The 24,797-nt window shown below is 41.3% G+C and overlaps 1 protein-coding gene and 1 pseudogene across 2 annotated transcripts in view; one reads left to right on the forward strand and one right to left on the reverse strand.

Annotated features, from left to right (window-relative positions):
• Window positions 1-4,945: 4,945 nt before the first annotated feature.
• LOC308494757 (small ribosomal subunit protein eS4-like) lies at window positions 4,946-5,734 on the forward strand (annotated as a pseudogene). The gene has a single exon. The product of its transcript is annotated as a small ribosomal subunit protein eS4-like (transcript).
• Window positions 5,735-10,148: 4,414 nt separating this feature from the next.
• Window positions 10,149-24,797, reverse strand: part of ADGRG4 (adhesion G protein-coupled receptor G4) — a gene marked incomplete at both ends in the record, with an annotated part of 131,693 nt that continues 117,044 nt past the window's right edge. The window contains 6 exons of the mRNA XM_081042993.1: window positions 10,149-10,199; window positions 11,923-11,984; window positions 12,729-12,896; window positions 13,805-13,906; window positions 19,365-19,645; window positions 22,628-22,706. Coding sequence (XP_080899119.1) covers window positions 10,149-10,199; window positions 11,923-11,984; window positions 12,729-12,896; window positions 13,805-13,906; window positions 19,365-19,645; window positions 22,628-22,706 — 743 coding nt within the window. The remainder of the gene's footprint in view (window positions 10,200-11,922; window positions 11,985-12,728; window positions 12,897-13,804; window positions 13,907-19,364; window positions 19,646-22,627; window positions 22,707-24,797) is intronic.

The following is a 24,797-nucleotide window of genomic DNA, read 5'->3' on the forward strand; positions in this document are numbered from 1 at the left end:
TACAACTGAGCATACAAAATACTATGATGATGACAGAAAGAATATTGAGTTGAGTAGGCTATGCAATATAAAATAGATTGGAGTTCAACTTGTTGTAGGGGGAAGAGGCATAGGGCAACATGAAACAATATCAAGCAGATGTTACAGAACAATATCCTCCAGGTGCCCAGAGAGGTTGCATGTTCACTTGCCTCATGGGTATGTAAGTGAGGATGATCAGGGCAGGGAACTGTTCTATTCCAACTGTGACACAGCATTGACATGTGGTAATAAACATGTTGATAAACATTGCTATGCTTTCCCAGGCCCTGTGAGGCATTGTTATAGTACAGTAGGGACTACATTATTATTATTACTGACTGGTTTAGTAAACTTTTAAAATCCCTTCAAGTATGTTGCCAAAAATTCTATTGTTCAAAAGTGTGTCATAGATTTAAAAAATCATTGAGAACCCTTGCAAACACATAAGTTTCAGTGGCTTTAACCTCTCTTTCCCTATGTAGGCAAGGCGGGGCAGTGCACCTTTTTCCTGCTTATATTTTTAAATTAAAAAAAAATTACGAAGGAAATCGAAACCATAGGATGGAGTTGAATTCATTTAAGAAGCAAACAACAATAACAACAACTCAAGTGGGAATTCTCCTGAGCGGATATGCATGGTACATGGGAAGGAGTATTGGACTTGGGAAACCTGGGTCTAGTCTAAGCTTTGCAACAAAGTGTGTGACTTTGACCAAGTTGTTTCCCGTCTCAGGGCCTCAGTTTTTTCATCCATAAAATAAGTGGGAAAGTAAGGGGCAGCCCTAGATGACTTGCATGCTCTCCTCCTTCTCTGATTGTGTGTGAGCCCTTTATTCTGGGCTGGAGATAAAGGTGTTGCTTGAAACAAAGTCTTCGAGAGGTTAGGAAGTGTTTTGATTCATTTCTTTAGCTCCATATTTAGTTATTGCCTTAGATGCAAAGGATTGAGTTAATTAAACCCAGTTCATGACGCATTTATCATAGTTGGTATCTTGTTCGATTTCTTTATTCCCTGTCATCCCCACACCTCATGCACATTCTCCTCCCTCCCTCATTAGCAACCATTCTCTTTCATTTAATGACTGTATTTTTGTTTGTATGTGTTCTTACAAAAATGCATTATCATTTTTAGTGAATGTCTTTTTAATTTCTGTAAATGGTATTCATATAGTCGTTTACATTATTCTGTATCTTGCTACTTTTTACCCAGCATTATATTTTAAAAATCTATACATGTTGCTCTATATACATCTAATCCCTTGCTTCTAATTGCTGAAAACTACTCCAGAAGTGCATCCACCTTATTTTGCCTCTCCACTCTCGCCGTGATGAATGCCAGATTGCCTCCAACTCCCTGTCACCATAAATAATGCTTCAATAAGAAGCATTCCAATTTAGAAAAGAATTGTTGGTGAGGGTGCAAATAAGAAAGGGAGCTGCTTCTGAGCTGTGACTAGAATGATGAAGTGCTACTGTAAGGGTCTCCTCTTCTCCAACGTGCTGGAAAGCCTCAGGTGAAGGAATTAAATCCAAATGCTTCACTTCAGCTGGGGCAGTAATCAGGATCCAGGCTCTTGCAATGTAAAGAAACTATGTTAGTGGATTTTCTTCACTGAATTCATTAGTTATTTGAATCAATTAACCCAGTTGGTCAGAAATTTTGACATCGTGTAGACCCTTCACCTCTACCCTCACTTCTAGGAGATGACCTCACACAATTACCCCAACATGGTCTTTGACTTCAAGTGGAGCTTTAATGAAGCCTACAAGTTCTTGTTTCTCTACTCAGTGCTTCCACCTGTTCTCCATAGCAGCTATTTTCAACCTTCTCCGTCTTACCACTTCTCCCCTCACTCTCAGCAGGTTACATCACCTCCTACTTCATAGTGAAAATAGAAGCTATCAGATGAGAGTTCCCTTAATTCCTATTACCAAATCTATAAATTTACCTGCATGCACACCCACCCTTTCCTTCTTTCTTCCTGTTACAACGGAGTGCCCGGCCGTCTGCCTAAGAAGAATCCTTCTACCTGTGCTGTGGATTCCATCCCATCCTTCCTTGCTCTATTGGCTAAATTGTACCCTCCCCACTCAACGTTTCAATCTCTATACTTCTATGAACTACTTCTCATCACCATGTAGATGTCTTTTTCATTCTTTCTGATTTTAATACTATATTTTAAAAATCTCTCTCCACCTCAGTCCCTCCCAGGGATCTCTAGCTCCACCACCAACTCCTGCAATTTAGCAACTAAATTTATTGAAAGAGCTGCATTGGCCTCCATACACTCTTAAATTCCTGGATCTCACCAAAGTTTCCTTGTCAGTAAATCCAGAAGACAAGTTTTTCTCCTTATTACACTTCCATTCTTACCAGCATTTGTCACTATTGAATACTTCGTCCATTGTGAATCTCTCTTTCCTGGTGTGCATGACACCTCATACTCCTGATTTTCTTCCTACCTCTCTAGCCACTCCTTCAAGGTGTCCTTTGTAGGCTGATCCATTTCTGTCTGGCCCTTGGTGTTCCTCATTTCTGGACCTACTTGCCTCCATTATTCCTCTACATACTATCCCTTGGTAATACCATTCATTCCATTGTGGCTTTGATTACCATCCATATTCCAAAATCTCTATCTCCGTCCCTAACCACTGTCCACTGCTCCACACCTACATATCCAACTCCCTTCTAGACATCACCACTTGAATGTCCCACAGGCATCTCAAAATGAGATGTCCACACTGAATTTATCATCTTTCTCAACAATCCCTGTCTGATCACCTCAACTGTTACTACCTCAGTGAGTAACTGGCATCATCAGCCATTTGATTTCCCAAGTTAGGGAAACTCATAGCACTGTATCTATTTTTATCGTTACTAAAATTTTAAATTACAAAGGTATATATGCTTGTTACACAAATTAAAACAATATGTAAGTATATAAAATAAAAAGTGAAAGTCCCCACCAATCATTCTCCTCAGAAGTAAACCAACCATTAACAAGGAGGTGTGTATTCTTACAGACTTTTTGGGTGCATATATATGAACATGCGTACACACACAAAGTTTTGTTTTAACACATACTTTACCATACTTTGTGTATTGTTTTGCAACTTGCTTTCTAGCATAAACATACATTGTGGATATCTTTATATTATTAATCATGTTGCTATAACTTATTATGTTATTAGCTGCATATTACCCCATATTATGTACAGCACACATTTATTTACTTATTATGATGTTAGACTTTATTTCCTTTTCCAGGGTTGCAGTAAATAACTTTGCCCATAAAGCTTTGTATTTCCGTGTTAGGACAGAATGCTAGAAATAGGATTTCTGGGGTAAGTATATGTACATTTAAGTTTGGATGGACACTGCTAATGTACCCTCAAAAAACTTGTATAGCTTTTTTCTTTCTACTTCTTAATTGAGAGACAGCATATATAATGTGCCTAGAGTGCACTATCTTAAGTGTGCAGCTGGATGAACTTTTACGTGTATTCACCATCTAGATCTATTTTAATGCTATATATTTTTGTAGCATTTCCAGCACCCCAGAAGTTTCCCTCTTTAACCTTACCAGTATATACCTCTCCACCAGAGATAATTACTAGTCTGACTTCTACAATCATCAATTATTTTTTCCTGTTCATATAAATGAAACCATACATTACATACTCTTTTGTGTCTGGCTGCTTTGACTCAACATGGTGTTTTTTAAATATTTATCCATGTTGTTGTGTGTATCCATAGTTCATTTTTATGGTTATATATTATTCCATTGTATGCGCATCCCACAATTTGTTTATCTGTTCACCTATTGATGGGTATTTAGGTTATTTCCACTTTCTTGGCTTTTATGAAAAAAGTGACTATCAACACTTGTGTACAAGTCTTTTTGTGGCACATGTTGGAATTTTTCTAAGATATGTTTAATTTTTTAATAGAAATTACAAAACAGTTTTCCAAAGAGGCTATACCTGTTTGTCCTCCCACCAGTTGTGTAAATTGGAACCTCCAATAATAATGTATGAGAGTATCATACGCTGTATTGTTATGACACATTTAATTTTCTTTTCTTTTTTTTTAATTTAATTGGAGAAGGGGAATATGACTTTACTGGGGAACAGTGTGTACTTCCAGGACTTTTTCCAGGTCAAGTTGTTGTCCTTTCAATCTTAGTTGTGGAGGGCACAGCTCAGCTCCAGGTCCAGTTGCCATTGCTAGTTGCAGGGGGCACAGCCAACCATCCCTTGCGGGAGTCAAACCGGCAACCTTGTGGTTGAGAGGGTGCGCTCCAACCAACTGAGCCATCCGGGAGCTCAGCAGCAGCTCAGCTCAAGGTGCCATGTGCAATCTTAGTTGCAGGGGGCGCTGCCCACCATCCCTTGTGGGACTCGAGGAGTTGAACTGGCAACCTTGTGGTTGAGAGCCCACTGGCCCATGTGGGAATCGAACCGGCAGCCTTCAGCGTTAGGAGCACGGAGTTCCAACCGCCTGAGCCACCGGATCGGTCCCTGCACATTTAATTTTCTGTCTCCCCAGACAATTGTAGGAACTGTGTCTGTCTTGTTTGCTACCTCAAACATACTGGATACTCAATAAGGGTTTGTGAAATTAGATTCATAATTAACTGGCTACTGTTTATTATGCCTAAAGGTCTCTACCACACAATTTGAACAGCTAACATATGTTACCGTGGACAAATTGTTATAGTGTGGATGTTTTATTACCCCAAGGACAGTCTCTTTGTTATGGGTGGAACTGTAGCTTATTGACTGTTGTATCAAAACAGTTTTGATACTGTTTTGGACTGTTAGGACTGGGCACAGATAAAGTGCCTATAATGACCAGCATGCTGCACTTGATTGGATAACAGATTAAAAGAATGTCGAACTGCTTTCTGTGCCTAGCACAGCCATGGCTCGTGATCCCAAGAAGCATCTGAAGCGTGTAGCAGCTCCAAAGCATTGCATGCTGGGTAATTGACGGGTGTGTTTGCTCCTTGTCCGTCCGCCGGTCCCCACAAGCTGAGAGAATGCCTCCCTCTCATCATCTTCCAAAGGGGCAGACTGAAGTATGCCCTGACAGGAGATGAAGTGAAGAAGATCTGCGTGCAGCGGTTCCTTAAGATGGCAAGGTCTGAAGTGATGTCACCTACCCTGCTGGTTTTATGGATGTCATCAGAATTGACAAGACTGGAGAGAGTGTCTGTGTGATCTGCGACACCAAGGGTCGCTTTGCTGTTCATCGTATACACCTGAGGAGGTCAAGTACAAATTGTGCAAAGTGAGAACGATCTTTGTGGGTACAAAGGGAAGCCCTCATCTGGTGACTCATGATGCTCACACCATCTGCTCCCCTGCTCCCCTCATCAAGGTGAACGGCACCATTCAGATGGACTTGGAGACTGGCAAAATTACTGATCTCATCAAGTTTGACACTGGTAACCTGTGCATGGTGTCCGGAGGTGCCAACCTGGGAAGAATTGGTGTGATCACCAACAGAGAGAGAGACACCTTTGGTTCTTTTGATGTGGTTCATATGAGTGATGCCAGTGGCAACAGCTTTACCACAAGGCTCTCCAACATTTTTGTTACTGGCAAAGGCAAAGAACCATGGACTTCTCTTCTCCGTGGAAAGGGTATGTGCCTCACCATTGCTGGAGAGAGAGACAAGAGACCGGCGGCCAAACAGAGCAGTGGGTGAAACGATCTCTAGGTGACACGATTGGAAGAGTCTTTGTACTTAATGAAAAATAACATAGCATGAAAAAAAAAGAGAGAGAGAATGTCGAACCTTCCTGAAACCTTTACTTGCTCATATTTCTGGACTCAGATCAAAAGGAGGCAGAAAGGGAGACTTCTTTTTTTTGATTTTTGTTTTTATTGGGGAAGGGAAACAGGACTTTATTTGGGAACAGTGTGTACTTCCAGGACTTTTTCCAAGTCAAGTTGTTGTTGTTGTTGTTTCAATCTTAGTTGTGGAGCTCAGCTCCAGGTCCAGTTGCCGTTGCTAGTTGCAGGGGGCACAGCCCACCATCCCTTGCGGGACTCAAGGAATTGAGCTGGCGACCTTGTGGTTGAGAGCCCACTGGCCCATGTGGGAATCGAACCGGCAGCCTTTGGAGTTAGGAGCATGGAGCTCTAACCGCCTGAGTCCCCGGGGCCAGCCGAAGGGAGCCTCTTCTACCACTCACTAGGTGCACAGCCACTGGCCTCAATACTAGGAAATATTCCCCTAACCTCAACCCCACAACTTGGTTTCTTGTTTCTTTTTTGACTTATATAAGACTATTTATTACAGCACTTATTTAAAATAGCAAAAGTTTGGAAACCATCATTAGGAAAACTGTTTAAAAAGGTAAGTGATAGCCATACAATGGAACACAATGCAGCCTTTAATAAAAAGCTCTTTGTGTCCTGATAGATTGTTAAATGCAAAGCAACAATAATAAAAAAAAAATAAAGTCAAGGTACAGAAGAGTTGTATACTCCACTACCATTAGAGTTTCATAAAGGAGGGAGACTGGGAAGAACATTTTCTCTGTGGAAGACAGCTGGAGTCTAATCCCGCTCACTGTCAGCCTCTGCAACCTGGTTTTTGAGGCCCACTGAAAAACCCAGGTGATGCCAGCTGATGAAGTCTGCTCCACTGTAAAGTACACTCCTACGTTTCAACCCCTGAAAGGGCCAGTGTCTGTGGACTTCTGAAGCCTGTTATACTAGGTCTTTATTCTTTCCCTGTAACTGCCTCTAAAGTTTTCCTCTGGGAATTTGTGGACCTTGGAATTTTTTTTTTAATCTTTCTTGCATGAACTAGGCCTTCATCAAAATTCACTGAAACTCATATTCATTGCCATTTCGAGTCCCATTGCTCTCCACAACCAACTAAGCATGATGGAGGATCTGGCTAACATTTTGAAGGTGAAAACTATCTATGTCTCCATCTAGCCATCTATCTGGCATGTCCCCTGATTTGAGTGTGTTCACCCTATTTATGTAGCATATCCTTCAATCTTGTCTCTTCTCACATCTAAGTAACCTGAAGTGTGAGCAAAAACTTTCAACCTTATTTCTGTGATGAATACTAGGTTAACATAAGTAAATCTTGGAAACTTGGGAATTTGCCAGTACTGACTTTTTAAAAATTTACATAATAATTTGCATAGGACTGCATATGTTAAGGAAACATCTGTAGTTTTCTTCTGTATTACGAGGATATGAAATTTTTTCACTACTTGAAGTCACCACTTATTGATTTCCTTGGGGTCTTCTTTTTGATATTCACACTAGAGTCCTCCAGTGCAAAGCCCTGAATGTCATATGCCTCCCCCTTTTCAATGGATCTCGTTTTTTAATACCATGTCTTTAGCATGGTAAGATAGAGAATGTAAGTGGCATTCCACCTCTTTTTTCTCAGGCAACTGTGCCCTCCCTAATTAGAGCTGAAGGGTCCTAGAAGTGGAATCAAAATATATTTTCAGATATTTGGGGGAACTCCTAGAAAGCTGTATGATGAAGCACCTTCACAATATAATGTAATCTGTTGTGAACTCCTCTGGAGAGATGTGGCAATGTCATAGACAAACAATGAAGCTCATGTTCATACACTGATTTTCCTTAAAGTAGGGTCAACCTGTGTACCCATGATCTCTAAAAATCACATTTCTAATAGCATTCTTCTCTAGCATTCTGGGATGTTTGTTTTGAGCTCTTCAGCTCTCTCGAAACATCCTGATATACTTTAGCCTTTAAAAAATAAGTGAGTACCTAAATGAGGCATGTGGGTTGGGGGAGAGACCTCCTCTTCTAAGCATTACTGTCCCCTCATTGAAGAAGTATGTTACTGGGCTCGAATTGCAGGAAATGAATGCTTCTCCCTGGCATCATGGAATGTCCACCAAGCAATATTTTTAAGCTCTTCACCATTTGCTTACCATTGATTTCAGCTCTTAAGGTCCAAGTCTGTGTTCATAATAAATTTTGTGTTTTTTAAAAAAAGAAGCATGTTACTGAAGTTTGGTTACATTCATTCAACCAAAATACATTCAGTCCTGTATTGCATATAGTGGACATATGTGGGGTTTTCCCCCACCTACTGGTCCATTCCTAACAGCACCCTAATTTGTTTTTGCAGGATGATTTCTCCTCCAGTATGGGTATTCTTGGTGGGAAGGTAAATCCAAGCTCCTGTCCTACTACTGCCAAAACCAAAGGGCTTCCTGAAGGTTTCTTCTGCCACATCCCTCCAATTACTACTCAGTACAGCACACAATTTAAGCTCAGCCTATCAGAAGCAGTCTTATGAGACTCTGAATCTTAAGCTGGTAACATTGGGCTAGAAGAAAATACAGTTTATTCTTCCAAGTAGTGGTGCCCTCACGAGAAGAGTCCCTGCTAGGAGACTACCCCTATGGTTTCTGATTGATAGAACTCTGTCCTTTTTCAAACGCTGTTTTTTAACCATCCCATAAATTATTTGAGTTCTTAATACCCTTTCAATCAATTTCCTTTTCCTTGGGTAACTGGAAGCAACAATATTGTCAGTTCAAAGACATTTAGTTTCTGTTGCTGGCAACCAAAGAACCTTGACTGAAACATTATGCTAAACACTAAGAGTACAGCAGTCAACAAGACAGACAAGGTTCCAGCCCTCACAAAGGGCTGGAAAGATCTGGCCTGTCCTTTCTTTCCTTAAATATTAGTGGAGAACATAGGTTTATTCAGCACTAAGATAAGAAATCCTAAATTAGGAAAAGTCAGCCATTGCTTTCATATACTTATGTATTTTAGACCATTCATTCATTCATTCATTCATTCATGTACACAAATATTTATGATGTGCCTACAAGGTGCCAGACATTATAAGTATGAATTTAATCCATTTCATTTGTTTTGCCTCAGCAGAGGTATAACTAGACCATTCCCTCATTGCTCCAAAATCCTTATGTCCCCTAAATTGTTGAAGATCAGGACCAGAAACACATCAATTTACCACAGGCCTGAGCTGTTGAAGATAAAAGCCTTACCTTCTCTTATCCTTCCACCCCTCCAATCTTTCCATATCCCTGAGTACGGGGAAGTTGAGCCATCACAGACGGTCCCTGTCACTTTGGGGACTTCTGAAAAAGCAGTAAGGATTAGGGTACTGGGTGGGAGCTTCCTCAGACTTGCCCCAGAGAGAGTTAGTACTAGTCACGGTTTGCCAGCTGGCCCACAGGGTACCCAGAGCACAGCAGAGAATGCACCATCAGAGTCTGTACCCTGAAAGCTCCACAGGGCTTTGAAAATGTGTTGACCAGGACTTAGTAATGAGAATTTGCTTGTGGTATTGAGAAATGGAGTCCTGCCTTACCCAAGCTGTTCCCCTCACCCTCAAATCTGGAATACCCCCCTCTCAGCCTGACTACATACTGTCACATTTCTTGCTGGTGAAGCACTTCTCTTCCGCCATATCCTTGTTTCAATCATTCACTACGTGAATGTGTATATCTGGTCTTCCAGGTAAAAAGTGAGCTGCTGGAGGTAATGGCGCAAGCATGACATGTCTGGATATTTCTCTCCATGTCAGGGCCCATTGAGTGCTTGGCGGTTGATTGAAAGCAGGCCAAAGATTTTAAGGTCTCTTTTCCATAATCACTTGGGTCTGTCTTCGCACAAGTGTCAGCCATTTTGTGGGCCCAGGAAGAGCAAACCAAAGATGTCTGAAAGGTATTTAATCAGTGTTCTCCCTGCAACTTCATTTTGTCTAATTAGTGATAAACCCCTGTTTTACTAATTAGCAAGAGGAGTCATGACAGGAATTATGAACTTTTCTACAAAATAGTGTTTCTGTTCTTGGCAGCATGTCAGGTCGTTAGAAACAGGCTGTATATTCATCACTCCAGCATTAGCAGAACAATCAGAGTCCTAGTACTCGCTGAAAATAAATACAATCATGGGCATTTTCACCAAAAATGATCCCCTAAATCAAAGCATTTGCAGAAGATATATATCTGCAGATTTGCTAATCACACCCAAGTCTTGCCCTGAAATCTGGTTTTGAATGAAGGTGACAATATTATCAATTCAAAGGCATTTTCTAACATTCATGACACTTTGTTCACTATTTATGTTAGTCCTTACTTACTCACTTGTTCAGTTTCCCGTACAAAAATAGTACCCATAAAGCCCTGTGGGGAGCAATGGATGTAGGATTTTATCAGAGCAAAAATTCATAGGCAGAGCACTGACTAAGGCAGATATCCAGGGGCCTCAGAGCTTACCTACTTTGTGGTGATATGTGGGATAGCAGAGGGGGCAAAGAGAAATCTAAGAGCTTTATACTAATGACTGGCACCAGTGCTCTAGTTTAGCAGTCAGTGTTAAATCTTGCTTAGAGGATTCGATGTGGTACCTTTCATGGGGTAGACATGGTAGGTGGGGCCATGAGGAGGTAAGAGGTCAGTGGGTAGAGGTTAGAAAGAGAAAGGGGTTAAGACATACTGTGTTTCACTATGCTAGAAAATTTATAGATCTCATCTCATTTAAGCCTCACTTCAACTCTATGATGAATGTACTATTATTATTACTTCCCCAAGTCTCACATCTAGGAATCGGTCATACCTCTGTCAAGAGCTGGAATTTGAATCCAGTTTTGCTGTCTCCACAGCCTACTGCACCATACATATTCACAAGTACAAAGGGGGACTAGAAGTATGGTACTGAAACCCAGGAGTTTACCTTTCTTTCTCATTGTAAGGGTCCAGTTGTCTTTATTTATGTATACATTTATTTATCGCTTGAAGAGGTAATATATTCTCAGTACAAGATTTGAAAGATATAAAGAAGCATAGGGTGAAAAGTAAATCTCCCTCCTTTTCTTGCTCCCAGATATCCAGTTATACTTCCTGAAGGCAACCCCTGATACCAGTTGCCTGTGTATCCTTCCAAAATGTTCATCTCTTTACTTATTTCTCCCCAAGGCCAAATGTGAGAAGCCTGCCAGGCTGAGAAGCTTAGGTGGCAGTATTTGGGATGGGATTAAGAAGGCCACCAATCGTGCTAGCAAAAGTAGGCAAAATTCATCTTCAATGCTCATTCTGTTGCTTTTGGGTGACTCTTCTCATCTCCATCCCCCTACTATCCTATTCTGGCCTGTCCTTTCTTTCCTAGGGAAAACCACCAGCTTCAGACAGCTCCTGTTCTGTTACATTCCTCGGGACCCTGTTTGCTGTTCCCTCACAGGCTGTCTTGGCTGAGAAATTTATCGCCACTTAGGAATTCATGGGTGTCTGTGGATTGATGAGCCACCCTTTTCACAGAACACGTTTACATTTTAACAGGGGGTTTCAATCAAAAGAGTGACTTGAATAATGGGGATTTCAGGTTCTTTGTCATGACGACCCAACAGAATAGCAGTTTTTCTCCCCCCAAAGGTATGACCTTGTGGCTCTTCCCATCTGCTTCCTCTGTGGGAGTCAGGCCAATTGGGTATCTGGAAACTTTGGCCTCCTGTAATTGGTTGACTCTCAGGGCAGTAAGGACCCTGATCTTGTTTTTTTTATTGTTTTTTCCTTTCAGAATGTGGGCACTTAGTGTTTTTGAAACACAATCTCCAATGCTGTAGACTTTTCTCCTCTAATATATCATAACTGTAATCTCATATCTTATCTAAAAAATGAAACACCTGTAACAATAAATAGAATTATTCTGACTTTAATATTTACTAAATACTATCTGCCCCTTCCAAAATAATATTTAGAATACGAAGTTGGAGCAGAGAGCTTCACAAATTCAACATTTTCCCCAATCTGGGGGTGAGGGAAAGGTGGGTTTCTCTGCTGGGATTTATTGAAGAAATCTTTTTTTTTGAATAGAATTCATTTTGATTTCCACAGGTAATATTCTTCTCACACAATTAGGCACAGCATCACAACTCAAGGGAGAGAAACAATAGGGATCTTCATCAAAGTCATCTGCATTAACGAAAAAAGAACATTTTCAACCGGGGCATTGTAGACTTTGCAAATAGTAGAAACACCATCATCCAAGTGCAAGCACAAAACAGCCATCACAACATCAACTTGAGTTCTTAAGTTCTTGCTCATTTTGCCTTTCTTTTCACTTGAGGCCTTTAGACAAATCCTTTTCCTATACTTTCCCTCTCAACACCCATCTCCACCTCCACATCTGTTTCTATACCTGGAAATTTGGCTTCCTATAGAAGAACGGGAGCATCTAAGAGTGTTGTGCAGCTCAGTGGATATTCCTGATGGGGTGTGATGAGTACTAGCTTGAGAGCCAGGAGACCTGAGTTCTGGCCCCAGTTCTCTGCTGATGGGCTGAGTGACTGTCCTTAAGGCATTTCCCTTTTCCTGCTTAAGGTTCCTCATCTGTAAAATGAGGGAATTGCACTAGACAATGTCTAAGGTTCCTTCTGGTGTTAACAATCTATGACAATTGTTTTTAATTACCCACGAATTTTTTTTGACCTTCAGTCTCTTCTCTACTCCATTCGCTTAATAACCCACCAGATTTGTACACACTAAGTTCACTAGGTGCTTCTATACACTTTCTAAGCCACGAATGAACTCAGGTATATGCATCTACAAGTGCTTTTAGTTTTCGGGAAGAAGTATTTCCCAAGACCACGTATGTGGCCTCACATTAATTCAGTATCTCTGAAATATAAATGTAGACAATATACCCTTTTCCCTCACCATTTGGGAAGTGTATTTCTGAAGGAGTGCCTTGTGTAGAGCCTAAAGATTTGAAAGTAGAATTAGTTGCAGTTGACTTGAGGGATGGTGTCGACAATTTGTGCTCAAAGATTTCCTTCAGTCTTTCTTGTTTATATCCAACATTTAGCTCACACCTGCTGCTCCCATCTGAAATGAAACCAAAAATGTTAAAAACATAAAACTCATCATATTCTACACTTCAGATGGGTAAATTATACCTCAAAATCCTGTTTAAAAAGGAAAATATCCAATGTATGGAGTGTTTGTTCTGGGTACCTCAAGGAGTCAGGTTTTCTATGAAGTTGTGAGAAGTTTGAACTGTAATGTGTGGTACAGGGAGAGCCAATTCACTTACCAAGGATGCCTGCTATCTGTAGCAGGTTATTGCCATGCCCGGCATAAAGGAGTGGGATCTCTGTGCTACTTACAGAACCTTCGAGTTTAAGCACTGCCTTCACCTGAAGGATCTTTGCATCGAGACTGAGTGAAGCTGCTTGAATTGGATGGAAGAGACTTTTGATACATAGAAAATCAGTTTGCCTGGACTAGAGATATTATTTCCGGAGAGGACATCAGAGTCCACTATCTCTCCCACTGTTCAGGAAGGGCCGTAGGTCCATTCAGGCAGCCCACTAGCCAGGCATCTTAGGGATGCTGACAAGTTCACTCCACCTGCACCATCATCCCTTGCTTCCTACATACACTCAACCCACCGTTGGCTATGGGCCAGAAAGCCCCTCTGACCAGTGCCTGGAACACACTAGGCACTCAATCAATGTTCTTTTAATTGAATCAAGACTCAGGTGACAGTGAGGGCAAACAATCCAAGGAATCTGGGCCAAAAGAGAAGCTTCACTAAGTTAAAATATGTCCCAAGTCACATCCTTCACTTGACTTCATTCATCTCAGCACAGAAGTACAAATCATTTTCATGACATGGAAACAGCCTCCATTTTGATGCTGATGCTGTACAAACTCAAGTAAGGAGACAAGTTAATCTAATTAGTTTTCTAAAACCTGTGAGATTTAAAAACTTACCCAAACTGACATCTTACCAGAAGAGTAATCCAGTCGCAACCACCCACAACAGAGGTGTATCTGCCACTGCTCCCTCACACTCTCCTTCATCATGCAGTGGAACACAAAAATGAAGAATCCTATGCCAGGAGAAAAAGGTCAGTCTCTTTCAGCTTGTTTCATTAACTGTCACCAATGCCCAGACTCAGGTCTACTCTGGTCACCATAGAGACTCCTCCTAAGGAACCCAGGGCCATTAATGGCTTTTGAGCTCATCTTTCTATCCTCCCTCCCAAAGGCAGTGATAGCAAGAAGGTCTGTATCAAGACTTCATGTCAACCACAGTTTTCCCCCTGGGCTGCTGTCCATCCTAGAGCTTGAGAGCTCAGGCCTGCAATAATAGCCAGCCTCTAAGACGGCTCTCAGTGACCCCCACATCCTAGCATTCGTATCCTTGCATAGTCTCCTCCCACATTGTGCCAATAAGATATTGCAGAAGTGATGCTATGTCCCTTCCAAGATTTGATTATAAAAGACATTCTTCTCTCCCTCTCTCTCTCCTCTCCTTCTCTTCTCTTCTCTTCTCTTCTCTTCTCTTCTCTTCTCTCTCTCTCTCTCTCTCTCTCTCTCTCTCTCTCTCATCATTCATTTTGAAGGAAGCCAAGTGCTATGTCTTGAGAACACACTGACAGCCCTGTGGAGAGGCCCACATGTGAGGAACTGAGTTTACAGTCCACATCCATGTTAGTGAGCCTTCCTAGAAGCAGAGTCTCCAGACCTAGTCAAGTCTTCAGATGACTGCAGCTCTGGCTGACAGATTGACTGCAACTTCATAGGAGTCCCTGGGCCAGAACCACCCAGCTAAGCTTCTCCTGAATTCCTGACCTTCAGAAACTGTGTAAGATGGTAAGTGTTTGTTGTTTTAGGCTGCTAAAATTCAGGGGGTAATTTGTTACACAGGAATAAATAACTAATGCACATGCTCTTTGGCACAATTACACTGTGTACAGACCACAGATTGGGTGCCCCCCTTTTTCCACTGCCAGCCCTGATTTTGTCCTGCAAGTGGGATAGAGATGCTGACGGTATCTACCAGCAATATTGGCCATTTCTCATCTGGACCCTCTAAACTATCTCCTTGGGGGATAAAAGTAGGATTCATGATGATCCTGATTACAATGTCCTGGAAGGCCAACTGGATTTCCTAAAGTTTGGTGGTGGAATGGATAGAAGTAACTCCTGTCAACAGCCTGACTTTTTTTTATGGTCCATGCTAAAAGTTTTTTTTTTATCCACAAAGCCTTTCCATGCCTCAAACTGAAACTCATCTTTCCTACTTCTGAACTCCCATAGCACTTTGTTCCTTGCAATATCTGCTATGTTTGGCCAGATTATTTTCCATGTATTGTTCATTTCTCCACCTAGCTGTAATGTCTCCGGGGGCTAAGGTATCTTTCATGTTCATCTTTATATCTCGTCTCCTCGTGCGTCTCCAGTACCATGTGTGGCTGCTCAATAGATGTTTGTTGACTTCAACTCCAAGGCACTTGATACACAAATTCTCGCAGCCATCTGAAACTTTAGTAATACCTTCTTGGGCCTCAAAATACTGCTTTGGGCCCAAGTGCAATTTCAAAACCTTTGTTCTCTATACAAGGTTTAGTTCGTCTCCTCATTCGCCAGTTGTCCTGAAGGTTAATGATTCATGATGGAGCGAAGCGGTCTTAACTCACTGCAAGCTGAGCATGAGTCAATAGTAAATGCCCCCAAAGTTCATTTCAGCTAGGGCATTAGTGGGAATAATGAATCTTGACTGAGGCAGGTGAGAGTCTCCTGCCATCTGCCCCAGTTTGCCCCTTCCTTCTACCAGCAACATGCTCAGTTTGGGAAGCTTTGTTTTAAGAGGATGGTGTCAAATGGAAGAATTCAAGAATACGTTGAGCAAACAAGAACAGGGAAAGACTTGAGGAAAGGGTGAAAAAGCCTGGGGGTTATATTTGCATAAGAGAAAGCTTGGACTGGGGAATATCAGATGGGGAGAGATGGTAGCTATAGTCACAGATCTGAAAGGGCTATCACGTAAAGGACAAATTAGGCTTGTTCTGTATGGGTGCAGTGGGAGGAAGGTTAGAACTAGCAGCAATGGGAGGAAGCTACAGAACAACCACATAGTAACAAATCACAGCTAGTGTTTACTAGTAAGCGATGACTAGACCGTAGGCACTGTGCTATTAGTCTCTCATTTTTATAGATGAGAGACCTCAGAGTCCAGAAGTCTAGTAAACTTGACCCAGCACAGAATTAATATTGAGCAAGTGGTGTCAGGACTGCACGCAGGCAGTCTGGCTGCAGAGCCCAAGGGCTTAACCACTGCACTATACTACCTTCAGGAAAGGATGACCTGGATAAGATTCAGGGCTGATTAGAAGCTACAATGACAATCATATTACAATATATGAATGTATTTAATCAACATGTTGTACACCTTAAATTTATACAACGTTATATGTCAAATACATTTCAATTGAAAAAAGAGATGTTAAATGCTCTGCTCTATGGAATGTTGAGCTCTCTATCTCTGGAAAGTTTCAGGAAGAGGCACATGACTTCCTGTCACTTCACATCAAGTTGTATTGGGAAGCTCTTGCTTCTCAGGCCCCAGCCCTTAGCCTTTCTAATTCCAAGTGGGAGGGAGCAATCTGGAGGCTAAATGGAACAACAAGTCTCCCCCTCCTCCCCCAGGGCTTTGTCTCCATTTGTAACTAAACAACTATGGTGATGAATCCAGCATCCTTTTCTGAGTAGCAGCCACCTGGAGGGTGGCGCAGCAACAGGATGAGAGCAAACCCTAGTCTCAGAGCAGGTAAAAAGTCATCTAGCTTCAGCACAAACAATGGGCAACAACGACAACAATCACCCATTACTGCTCTGATTTCCTGCATGGAGTTTAGTTAGTTCACGGACTTAGAGGTTATTCTGTGAATTCCAATGAGCTGCCTGCCAGCTCTCCCTCTCTGCGTGACAGCCTTCCTTTTTCTTTCCAATAACAGATTGATCTGCTTACTCACTAGAGCATAAGCATGAGGGAAGATGCCAGGTTTTTGTCACCTGTATTTTTATTTGTGCATCCCTCCTTCAGAAATGGCTCATCGTGAACATAATTGTTTTCACACGTGACCACAGGGCAACCCCCTTCGGCCAGAATTGCAAACTTGTCATCTGTCTTTTAAATGGCTAATTTCTTCACTACTTCACTGTGTTCTTGTTTTGAGTATTTGGGGTGTGTGTGTGTGTGTGTGTGTGTGTGTGTGTGTGTGTGTGACTTGAGTTTGAAACTCAGGGCTCTGAAAACACCCTCTCTGCAAGATGGCACATTCTATCTATAGGCAGGACTAGGAACTAGGAAGGCTTGGTGCTTATTGACATAAAGCATATCTGACAGAGATAGCTTGGCTCTGTTGATGATGGATCTACAAGACTTTGGTTTTAGTCCTCAGGAGATCCCCAGTTGGATTCTGCTTCTACCCATGTAGGTTTCCTGCTTAGATTCTACTTTCTCTTTCACCATAGGAATGCAGCATTTGTTGTTTTGAAAACATCCTCCCCCTTTTATGCTCCAAATTGCTTTGCTTTCTGGTTCTTTTGTCAGCTTTCCCTTTAACCTCTCTTTCCACAGAGTGAGTGTATTTCTCCTCAGAATGAGTGACCCAGAAGTAGTCTAGAGTTATTGCTGAGGAAGAAATCTGCACAGGCACCTGGTTCCTAAACCACTTCTGTGGACATTCTATATATACCAAAGCTGGTTAGTTCCTAAAGCATCATGATACTGAGACCAGGGTTTCTCAGTGTAGGCTGAGTAGTTCTGTCAAGAGGTAAAGTGTAGAATCATCACCAGGACCTCAGTCAATGATCTAGGATATAATGAAGTGCTGGTAGCCTCAAAGGGAACCATGTGAGAATGGGGTGGAGAGCTCACAAAAATTCTGTCCTCGCTACCTGAAAGAATAAAAATGGCCTGTGAAGGAAGAACAACACATTATTTGTCTTTTCACAAGCCTATTAGAATATGGCTATATAAGACAAGCATGATCTGGTGAGTCAGAAAGTTTCAGTTGACACCCTTCCTTGCTCCAAAATGAGATGGTTTCTTGAATCATAAGACATAATGGCAAAAACTTTAGCATATTCTAGATTGTTCCCCCATCTCCCTGCAGTACCTTGCAAATGCCTGGCATACCAATTCATATTTCCAAAGGTTCCTCAGGGGTTAGCAACCACAATGACAAAATGTTCTGAAGTTTTTCAAATGCTGGGTTAAAACAGTTTTAAAGGTGTTTTTTTCCCCCAACAGAACCTTGTAGTACCTTGCAAATGCCTGGCACACCAATTCATATTTCTGAAGGTTCCTCAGGGGTTAACAACCACAATGACAAAATGTTCTGAAGTTTTTCAAATGCTGGGTTAAAGCAGTTTTAAAGGTATTTTTTTCCCAACAAAATCTCTCAGAGCTTTCACCATGCTAAATGTATGCTGTGCCATTGCAAAAATGGGGAAATGTAGTTTGCTGCATTTCCCCAACTTCTTTGACCATAGAACCCTTTTCTTTCTGGAACACCCTGTGGCACCACAAGTAGACTGTGCTCTGGTAAAAGGTTTATCAAATGAATAAATAGTTAAAAGCAGCAAGGGAGACCCTAACTCAATGGACTGCCCAACTCGATACAGCCTGCCCCAGTAGCCTAAATCACCTGAGCCAAACTTGAGGAGAAGGGCATTTTTGAGACTCCCTGAAAATCACTCTGCATGCCTTTTCCTCCCAATATTTTTTTAATCGGCAAAATCAGGTTAAAATGAACATTAACAATTACTCCGAGGTATATTAACCAGACCCCTAGCTTTCACTTCTCATGTCATCTTTTGCCTACCATTTAATCTCTTCATTATCATTTGTTCCTTTCACCAAAAAGTAGGAAGGATATTAAAGAGCTATCACGTCATTAGTTTTGGATCATATAATTCAACCAGCTATGGTGACTTTTTCAAGGTTGATTTATAGCAAAAGCAAGATTAGAACCTTAGCCTGTTGCTGTGTCCCACTGATCTTTGCTATTCACTTACATTCCTCCGTGACTCTATAATTTCCTAGCTTAGCTCCTTTTCATAATGTTAGAATATCTGATGTAGCCATAGTCTTAATGTTTCTACTATCTAGTAATTCCTATGTTAAATTAGATTGTGCACGTCAAAATGTCAACACAAGTGTGAATCTGTACACTCATAAGCATAATGTGTTGATATGATACTATAAGAAGTGTTGCCAATCAGCATTTGATATAGACATTGCCAATTAGCTGGAGTTGAATTAGCTATGTGGGCTTCTCTCTGCAACCCTGAGTAAGAGAGATTGGGCTCATTTAATGAAGACCTAACATCTAGCTAATGTTTCCAGTGGCTGCCTGTCGACTCATTGACAGTAGAGACCTCTTGGAGTAGCTTTCCCTCCCTTGAGTCCCTGAAAGGTGTGATTATTTTCCAAAGCAGCAAAAGCTTTGGTGGAGGTCTAGCTAGCCACAGAAAGTACAAAGAGGTAGCAGTTACCTTGCAAAGTGTTAAAAATGGCAAAAAGATACAAGAAAAGGATCCTCACAGGTCCCCAGGCAAAAAAGGCAAATCCCCAGGTAAGGCCAAGTAAGAATGTCAGGCTTGTTGTGCCTTTGAGGTCATGCAGGATCATCTTCCGCCGAGTCTTCTGGATTTGGGATTTCATGGAATTCAGTTGAGCGAGAACAGTGTAGAACACGGAGAAATTCATGAGAAATATGAGACAAAAATAAGCCACAACTGAGATGTAAAAAAGAGAATCGTTTTTAATCCAGCAACTGTAAGAGACAAAACAGAGAAGACCATTGTGAAGTACAGAAGCACAAACTCAAATTTTTCAGTGAGACTCTGAAGATCCCCTAGTCGATTTCGTTTCACATGAGAACACCTAGAATGAGGGAGCTGAGCCGACTTGACCGACCTCCCTCACACTCCCAGGGCAGAGCTGGGACTAGAACCTCAATCTCCTGAGCCCCAGTCCAGACTTCTTTCCAGTGTTGAGCCAGAAATCCCAGAGGATATTTCTGTCCTACATATGTGGAAACTTCTCCCTCTTATTCTGTAAAAGGCTGTTCTCTTCCTCAACTGCATAAAAACAAATTATATATTTTCCCCAAAGTGCCAACCCCCACCTTACACCTGAGCTTTTATTTGCAGGATAAATTTTTTTTTTTTATTAATTAATTTATTTATTAGTTTCAGGTGTACAAAACAAGGTAATACTTAGACGTTCATCATTTATATCCCTCATACTGTGAACCCCCCTCCCCCCATCCACTATCCCTCCGACCTCACACTGAACCATCACATTATATATATAAAATTATAGTTGGCATTCATTAATGTTTAGCTTCTGATGTACAATGCCATGATCAGGTATCCACAGTATCCCTGAGGTGGTCTCCCAAATAGGACGCATGTCCATCGGATACCCAACAAAATCTTTACAACATTATAGAATACCTTCCCCAAATTAATTTTCAAAAGAAAAACCCTGAGGCCATCTTGTGGTTACCAGCTGCTTCCAAATCCCTTCACCTTTCCCCTTATCCCCAACCTCCTCCCACACACCCATCTAACCACTCTCGGTTTTTTCTCTGCGTCCCCAAAACTGACTCTGATTAGTTCATTCACATAGTCTTTTCTTTAGTTTCCATATATAAGTGAGATCATATGGTACTTGTCTTTCTCTTTCTGACTTATTTCACTTAACATAATGTTCTCTAGATCCATCCATGTTGCTGCAAATGATAAGATTTCTTTCTTCTTTATGGTGCAGGATAAATTTTGCTTTGCATGATAAATATCACAGTAAAAGGACATGAGCAATGACTGGCTTTCTGAATGTTATATCAAACAATGGTGAGATTATCAGAGTTAATGAAAATGCAACAAAAGAGGACAGCTCTGGGTTTTTTGCTTTAAAAGAGGATGTATATTTTAAACCTCCCACCACAGCGACAGGTTTGGACTACAGAAGGCAACACTGGCCACTGGGGTGATTAATGGCTCTAACATTTATATTAAAGAAGAAATATGTGGTGATTCATAAGAACAGATACTTTATCTAATAACATTTACAATTATTGGAGGTATTGCCTCTGATTTTTGAACGTAGACAAACTTCGTTAAGTAAGTGTCAACTTAGCTGAGACCTCTTTTCCAGAACCAGTAAAATCTCTTGTGATCATATTGCTTATGTTGGTGTGGATACTTTCATATATATGTGAGTTTGTGCATCTTGGGAAGGAGTCGAGGGAAAAAAGCATCTAATCTCCCCAATAGAGTCTAGTACTTAGGGTTCCCTGAATATCATCTTCAGCCTTAAAGGAGGCTGTAGAAATCTTTTAAAAAGAGGCAGCGCTATATGTCTGGGTAGAAAATCATCTCCAAGACATACTGTTAAGTACCAAATAGTGTATATCTACCATTTGGGTAACAAAGTGTACAAGAGAATATCTATACCAATTTGACTATTGGTAATAAGAGTTGCATCAAAGGGAGAGAAACTGGATAGCTGGGGGTTGGGAGTGGAGCTCACTTTTCATCCTCTACCCTTTTGTACATTCGAATTTTGTACCATGTGCATTTATTACTTCTTCAAACTATAATAAAAAATTTCTTAAAGCAGTCTGCTTTTACTAACCACTTCACATATGAAAGGGCTATTTTCAGGCAGAGTGGAGTTGGTTTTGTTCTAGTTTGCTTTTGCTTTTTGAAGAAGAATAACCATTGCATAGATAATGGGGGGGCACTTTAAGTCACAAAAGAGGCAAGGAGGGAGTATGGAGGATGAGATGAGAAGGAAGGGAAAAGGGAGAGAAAGAAAGGATAACAAGGAATTATAATTAGAAGGCATCTGCTGGAAAGGGCAATAGAATTTTGACCCTCTGCAAACTGTCATCTCAATGTGAAAAACGGAGGAGTCTGGGGGCAAGACCTCCTATATTTGATTCCAGTCCAGTGGGAGAGGAAATGTATAGTGAAAAAGTACTTGAGGGGAAATGCTAAAGAAAATGGATGTGGGTGAATAAAAAACAATCAGAAATGAGATTATGCAGTCTAAAGAACTATACGATAATGATTTACAGGCCTATAAAAGAAGGTTCTGGAAAGATAGAGCAAAGTGAATAGGCTTATAGCTCAAAAAGAAGAAAAAGAAAGGAGGGAAGAAGGAAGGAAAGAAGGAAGGAAGAAAGGAAAGAAGGAAGGAAGGAAAGAAGGAAGGAAGGAAAGAAGGAAGGAAGGAAGAATGGGAAGGAAGGAAAAAAATATGATAGAACACCAAAGCTGAGCCAATTTACAAAAGCAAATGGTGCAGTCTTCTTCAGAGAGGCCTTTGCTGTTAAAACGTAGAAACTGTTTTCTAACCTGTCTCACTATTTCCTTATAATGGCTACTCCAACACCTTCCAAGTTCTGCAAGCTTTCTAATTATAATTGCTGCCAGTTACATAGCACTTACCATGATACAGGCCATATGCTGAGTATTTTATATACATAATATCATTTTAATTTGCATACAACATTGAGAGCAAACATTATTATTCCCATTTTCCAGAACAGGTAAAGTAAGTTGCCTGAGGTCATGCAGAACCCAGGCACCTAACCATTGTATGGTGACTGTGTTCAGGCCAGAAAGGATGAGGTTGAGTCTTCCCTAAAGCCAGCGTCAAGACCAAGCCTCAAGCTGGGAACACCCTGCCACACCCTGATAGTCAAGAGCACCATCAGCTGAGAAGCAGACATGCTGGTACTTACAATGGAGACGTGGAGCTCAGAGTTCCATACAGATCTTTCTTCACACTGAGTATGGTAGCCACCATGATGGCTGGCATCCCTAGAGTGGGGAAACAAGCCAAGAACATCCCATTAGGAAGCAGTTGAAAGATCCTGATCAAGGACTCTGGGCACTGACGCATTAAAATGCTGTTGAAATGAGCCACAGATGTGCGGGCATCAAAATACCATTGTTTGCAAAATGTTTGTAAATTCTTCCAAGTTAAACATTTCTAGAAGTTCTCCGATCTGCTAAACAGCATGCCAATGGCTCCAATACAACACCCACTAGTTATTAAAAATAGCTCAAGTACCAAAAATCAACTTGGCAATAGAAGTAGTTAATTCATCAGAATGCAAGTTCACATCAAGCCTTTTTTCTCAGATGATGGGCTGCCAATTTTTTCTCTTTTTCAATACTGCCCCTTATTTTTTGGTATCTTTTTGCCTCGGTCACCTTGGACAAAGGGCACCAGCAATCAGCTGCGGCCTTCTGTGCTTTTCTGACAGGGGAGCTGTTTCCACACTCGTTACTAGTTTGACAATTGGACTAGATCGACCAGTTAACGACCAGTCAATTCAGCCAGACTATAGTAAAGCAATCAGTTCAGTCAAAGTGGTCAAACGTGACGTGAGTATAGATACAGGGTTTAACAATCCAATTTCATGCACATTTGCAAAACATAAATGCCTTCTTTATTTCTAACAGTGTATTTCTCCTAAACTAAGACCATTATTACACCTGCATACATTTTAGGAGTTTTGTAAAAAGCTGTTCCAAATCCCAGAGTGCCAAGCATCTTGAGAAACCCTCCACTCTCCTATTCTGTGATACACAGGACAATCCCTTCAGATCTGTATTTTGCTCACCTAGCACAGTGCTCAGCGTGATACAGATGTCTGAAAAAATACCTGTTGGAGGCCAGAATGGGGGGATGGAAGGAGACCTCACATTTAGGAGAGAAGTTGTAGGGCAGTCCCCAAGCTGTGTTTAAACGTCGACAATTAAAACAGAAAAGATCCCTACCGGTTGTTATTTTCTAAATGTGGACAAATCTGCTGCCTTGGACAGGGATTTAAATAAAGGAATAAAACTTTTTCAAAAGGTTGTTTTGGCATTAGAAAGACAGAACTTCAAACATAAACAGATACTAATATTCATTTCCCTTACAACTGATTGCATTTGTCTAGTACTTAAATGCTCCGAAAGTGCCTGTAGTGGAATGGCTCTTCATGGGCTCCCTGGTGACCTTGCAGGTATCCACGTGGGCAAAGGCTTGAACCACAACTGATCTGAATTTTGGCGGGATCCTTATGATCCTCAATGAATTCCAGGAGAAAACAGGCATGTGAGGGGGTGCTCCAAGGCCATCTCCTACTCACCTCCCTACCTCCACTGGGAGGCTGTCATGAGAGTCTCTCATGCCTCCCAGGTTCTGAGGAGGTGTGGGGTTTGCACCCTGCTCCCTCGGAACAGAGCTGCAGGACATAAAACCACAGAGCTTCAGTTTTAGAGTTGGCTCCTCAGAAACAAGGAATCCTACAGCTCATGTGGCAGCCATCTGTTCCCTTTTGTTTTGGTGTCGTTCTTCACAGTGTGTGGGACAAGAACTTGGGAGTGGGCACCTTTAGCTCTTCTTCCTTTCACCATCTATGTAAGTAATAAATTGAATCTGAAAGTGACTCGTTGTATCTTTACTGCTCAAACCACTCAGGCCTTGGCCTTGGCTTTTGTGTACTTGACACTCCCCAAGTTTTTCCTGCCTCCAAAGTACCAAGCCTTAGCCTTTCCTGAGAAGATCAAAGAGATAAGAAGTGACCCCTAAGGAATACCAATATTTAAGGAGAAAATGAAGGAGGAAGGTCTGAAAAGGAAGCTGAGATTGAATGATGATGACGGAGAAGGAAGGCCAGGATCGAGTGATATTTACAGCCCCGTCACAGTTAGCCATATGTGGGTTATCGGCTCTTTGGATTATTTGTGAAGCCTCTTCCACAACATTTTTCAGTCTTCCAGTTGACTAAAGATAAAGGATGCCAGGTATAAAGTGGACAGTATTGATTGCTTTTGGCTGTGTTTCTGATGGATTCCAAAGTGTACTAAACCAATCTTTTAGATTATGTGGTGTTTGTCTCCACTCCCCACATTAGC

This window comes from Rhinolophus hipposideros, assembly GCF_964194185.1.
Source record: "Rhinolophus hipposideros genome assembly, chromosome: X".
NCBI lineage: Eukaryota > Metazoa > Chordata > Mammalia > Chiroptera > Rhinolophidae > Rhinolophus > Rhinolophus hipposideros.